Source organism: Alosa pseudoharengus, unplaced genomic scaffold (assembly GCF_046254945.1).
Source record: "Alosa pseudoharengus isolate Yale_2024_CS ecotype anadromous, Long Island Sound unplaced genomic scaffold, YU_APseudo_1.1 YU_APseudo_1.1_scf_8, whole genome shotgun sequence".
Classification (NCBI taxonomy): domain Eukaryota; kingdom Metazoa; phylum Chordata; class Actinopteri; order Clupeiformes; family Clupeidae; genus Alosa; species Alosa pseudoharengus.
Genome location: NW_027468870.1, coordinates 7317038 through 7321703, shown reverse-complemented (window position 1 = coordinate 7321703; position 4666 = coordinate 7317038). Strand labels below are relative to the sequence as shown.

The following is a 4666-nucleotide window of genomic DNA, read 5'->3' as shown; positions in this document are numbered from 1 at the left end:
CTACAGTTAGGCTACAGGATCTAGTGGCAATACGACAATGTTAATCAACGTTATAACGTAAACATCAGAGCTAGCTAAAGTTAAAGCTAACCTAACATCAGGCCAGCTGAATGATGTCTCCCTACAGTAACACTTAAAGTACCACAGACATTTCTTACCACACATAGCTGCTAATTCAGTTCGACGGTCTCCTCTATTGGTATTCTGTACGCGAAGATATAAATATTTGTTAACGTTAAATATATATACCCTTGCTGCCGAATAACAGTGAAAGAATTAATGCGATGCACAGCCGTCCAACTTTTTAAGCAGCAGCTCCACCCCTGGTTTCCAGGGCAACCCCATACCCACCCAGGCACCCACCTCCTAAACTAGAGGGAGGTTCACATTGTACGCGCAAGCGACAGCGCGGCTATGAAACCCAGATATTGGGATAATACTACTAACCATCTAAAAGTGGGCACAACATAAGTAAGCGCTCAGTGTGCACACTAACTAGCAGTGAGTGTACTGAGGGAAGTATGCAACAGCAAATACCTGAGCTCCGTTCCACACTGGCATGGTTGGCCAGACCAAAGCCTAACAGGCCTACTAAATCTAGAAATCGCCTGCAATCACTGGAATTGACCGTTCGCAAAAGCCACGCCCCCTAGTTATTGTTACTACGCCCGTCAAACTCAGAACGGAGTTGTCTAGAAATGCAATGGTACAGCTGTTAAGACTCTGTAAAAGTTACAGCACAAGAGTCTCTTTTAGAGAGCCACGGACCTAAATTAATTTACAATCATTTACAATCCGTTAAAAGACTGCAGTATGACATGAAGACACATGTATAAAAACTCATATCTAGCTAATTTTGTCGGGTGACGAACTTAAACGGGAGGCGAGTGTGATTCACTGATATTAATATTAGCTGTGCTAGATAGACTTGCATGCATGTTACAAGGACACTGGGCCATTCAAGTAAGGAGCATGGTGCATGGCTGCTTTGTTGATTTCTTAGGGTGATGGACTTTTGTGGTCTCCCTGCAGTTCAAATTTTGTTCTTTTGGAAAAATAAATGGTACCTCTATAATTTGTCAAAATCAGGGTTTTGAATATTGCAAAATCAGGAAGTCAAGGAGATTGTGATGACTTTCAGGGTAGTAACCTTTTCTGGCCAGGCTATTTTCCTGCAATTTCCAAACAGGATTACTGGTTAGTCATACAGAAGAATGCTTCATCCTTCATCTTACATCCTTGTATTTGATAAGGCCTACTCTTTATTTTGATATACGATTGTCATGTGTTGAGTCAAGAGTTTGTGAGATATTCCACAAGAAGAATAGATGTGGAGATGGATGCAGACCTGTATCAGAATGTACATATATGATTCAATTTCATGTAAATTCAAAGTTATTTTTCTTGCGAACCATTTATTACCACTAGCATCATTGGAAAGCTGAGGTTGCACACTTCACATGGTATGAAATCTGTGTGATGAGTAGCCTACTCCGTGAGCAATTTGACAGAGAAAAATGAGTGTGAATGCACTTTGGACGCACTTTGCATCAATTGACCCGTTAATTATTTTGCAAAGCACTATAAAGATGGGTTTGGTAGGCTATTTCCCTTCTCTTTTTTCAAAGATCAAAGATTCAAAGAAATATAGCCTGTAAAACACTAACCTGGCCCTGCCCAACTCATTCACAATGTGAATAGAGTCTGGTAACTCTCGATTGGGAAACGTTTACAAAACTTGCATCTCTACATGCGCTAACTTTGAAATCATTGGTCCAGTTTTACCAATCAGATTGATCAGAGATTCCTAACGTTACTTACTTTGCCTAAAATTTACAAACTGATAATAAACAGCATCAACAGTCAGGAAACAGTATGGGTCTACCTTTGCTGTAAATACATTTCTGCATTTTAACAACTGCATTCTTTGACGTTTGCAGGTGTTGCTGCTTTTGTTTATCACAATAAGTTTCGGTTTCGTCTTCCCCTTAGGGCCCCACATGAAAAAAAAAACCCTCTTTAAAAGACTTTAAAAAATCATCAATTTTCATTAATTAGCCTATCACATCATTGTTTGAACCTGCCACTATTCTGAATGTAACTAGATGTACCACGTAGCGGTACAAAATATGACCGCCGCTCAGTCCTGCACATCCATTCCGCGAAAATAAATCATATTAAAATTTGTCTCCATCTTCTACTCCATCCCCCACTCTTGAAACTTTTGTGTGTATGCTTGTTTGGAATGTGTGTTTGCACACAAAGTAGCCTACTGGCGCTGCAAAGGTGAATAGATTTGTTTCTGGGCCAAAAAATCTGTAACATTGTTATAAAACCTTTAAAATCTCTAAACAATCACAAGTAGGGCAGTTCATCACAGTCAATCCATTGCAACTGGACTGATGAAAGGTACACCTGTAGGCTACATTGTATTTGGGAAAAGCAGAAGGTAGCAGCATAATGTATTTATTTATTTATTATTAAACAAAACAATCCCTGTCAGTTCCATGCAGTTTTCAACCGCTATCAAGAAGAGAGGCCAAGTCATGGATTTGTGTGAATGTTCTTCTTCTACATATGCATAAGTTTAGTCATCTAGTTCAAATGATATTCAGCTTTATTGTCAATGCACAAATTAAATACCAGTAGTCTAAAACAAAATGCCGTTTTACCCAGTGGTGCAAATAACTGACATGTCCAAGGGCCTTCATGAAATGCGTTGCGAGACTGTTCATACACATTTTAACGGGCAAAGTTGAAGACCTACTGTCCGTTATTGTTTGTGCAAATAATATGCTGATTCATGTTCCCTTGCATTTTGCAACCATGAGGTCCATGGTTAAGCTCAATCTTTTGACGCAATCTTTTGATTTTCACCCAGCCTAGTCCATGGTAGGCGCCCGATAGAAATATTGTTTAATTTTGCGATTGAGATATCCACGCACTGGCGCCCCCCCTGTGACGTGTTCGCCCCCCGGTTTTAGAGCTATTCTAAATGCAAAAATGCATAGACATTGCATGACAAAACCGTGACTGTTAACAAACTATAAGCTATATAAGGTAGGCCCTATGCTAGGCCTATTACACAACACAAATTGTCACCAGGCTATGCTGGCGACCCAAATAAAATCTCCGTTGGAACCAATGGCTTACACCTTACAGTATCAAGCTGCCACCTCTTGGCGAAAAGTTAATAGTTTTGCATATAAGTAGTAATACATTTCACGTAGCTGTGAATCACGGAAAGGGCGAATTAAGTGGACACTTCTAAATGGAACCCAACCCACTGTACAGTAGCTCAAGGTCTGTGGCTAAAGCAGCCATAATGAAAGCGTTATCATTGTTTGGATACTTCACACACACGTGTTTTTTAATCGCATAGACTACAACTACCAAGCTGGAATCAAAGCACATCGACTCCCCTCTCACACCCTAAACACGCACTTCGAACAAACAAAAAGCGCCTCAGTCTCACGGAATAGCCATAGGCAAAACTGTATCTGACCGGTGTAACGTTGGTACTAAATCATCCATTGCAAAGAATGATTTTTGTAGCACGTGCAACAAATATGTGTAGGTACAGCCCTGCCCTGAATACATCTCAACGTGCGCTCTAAAACATCTGGTTTAAATGGAGATGTAGATCATCACGGGTGCGTTAATATATCTACATTGCAGCGAGTTGACACAAATTATTCACTTTGACGAATTTATGTAGTTTCAGTTACTTTACTTTGAGCCATGCTCTTCCTTACTTGAATCACCTTTGAAAATAGAGGATTGAAGTAGCCTATATGGGTGTTTGGGAATGAACGTTGACTCAGATGCTTTTTGAGACCTTGAGCAGAAATGTCCCAGCCCAGTGTTTAGGGTGCATCATAGACAGGTTATCTTTCAGGTAGCCTATTTTCCATTAAAAAACCATCACGTAGCGAACGTGTTGTTGCTAGCTCACTTAGCTCCTGTTAGTACCCTAGGTTATGGTCATAAGCAAATGAGATGACAGTCGAAAGATACAATTAGTGCTGTTATCGATTTGCTTGGTAGCCTATAAACGCATTTATGGTTTTCTACATCAATAATCAAATTGGCCTCCATCACTCAACCATGCTAACGGTAACATTATTTTACCTACATTCTGCTATTGATAGGATTAACGTAGCCTACCTGCAGTAAAAAACAAGCATGTCCGATAAACATTCTCAGATTTATTTTGGCTTCAAGAGGAAATGGGAATTACATGTCATGCAGAAATCATCCTACCCTTAGACGTTCTCTGCGGTAAACTACTGTAGCCTACAGTCTTGTCCTTGTAGGAAGCGTAGTGTCTTTCCAACCCACTTCAGATTAACTTCCAACAAAATTACGTCTCACTGCAACGATGCGCCATCTAGTGGACAAACGACTACTTATCGCCAATACTGGAAATGCAGCCATGATGATAATGATGAATATTTATTTTGGCTTTCTTTTAATCCTACTGAATTTGTAATTATGTATCAGCCGTTCTAATACCGATAGTATGTGGGTGCCTGTGTGTGTGTGTGCATGTGTATATGTGTGCACCACCATCTACAGGCCAATGAGTGTACAGTCACTAAATGTACACATAACTTAATTTTTTAGACCCCCCCCCCATGGATGAAATTCTACGAAACTTGGCATA

The 4666-nt window shown here is 40.1% G+C and overlaps 1 protein-coding gene across 2 annotated transcripts in view; it reads right to left on the bottom strand.

The window, feature by feature from the left end:
* Positions 1–308, bottom strand: part of gfpt2 (glutamine-fructose-6-phosphate transaminase 2) — a 22871-nt gene extending 22563 nt beyond the window's left edge. For both annotated transcript variants that reach the window (XM_076273946.1, XM_076273947.1), the window contains exon 1: positions 159–308. In XM_076273946.1, coding sequence (XP_076130061.1) covers positions 159–165 — 7 coding nt within the window. In that variant the 5' untranslated portion in view covers positions 166–308. The remainder of the gene's footprint in view (positions 1–158) is intronic.
* Positions 309–4666: the final 4358 nt, after the last annotated feature.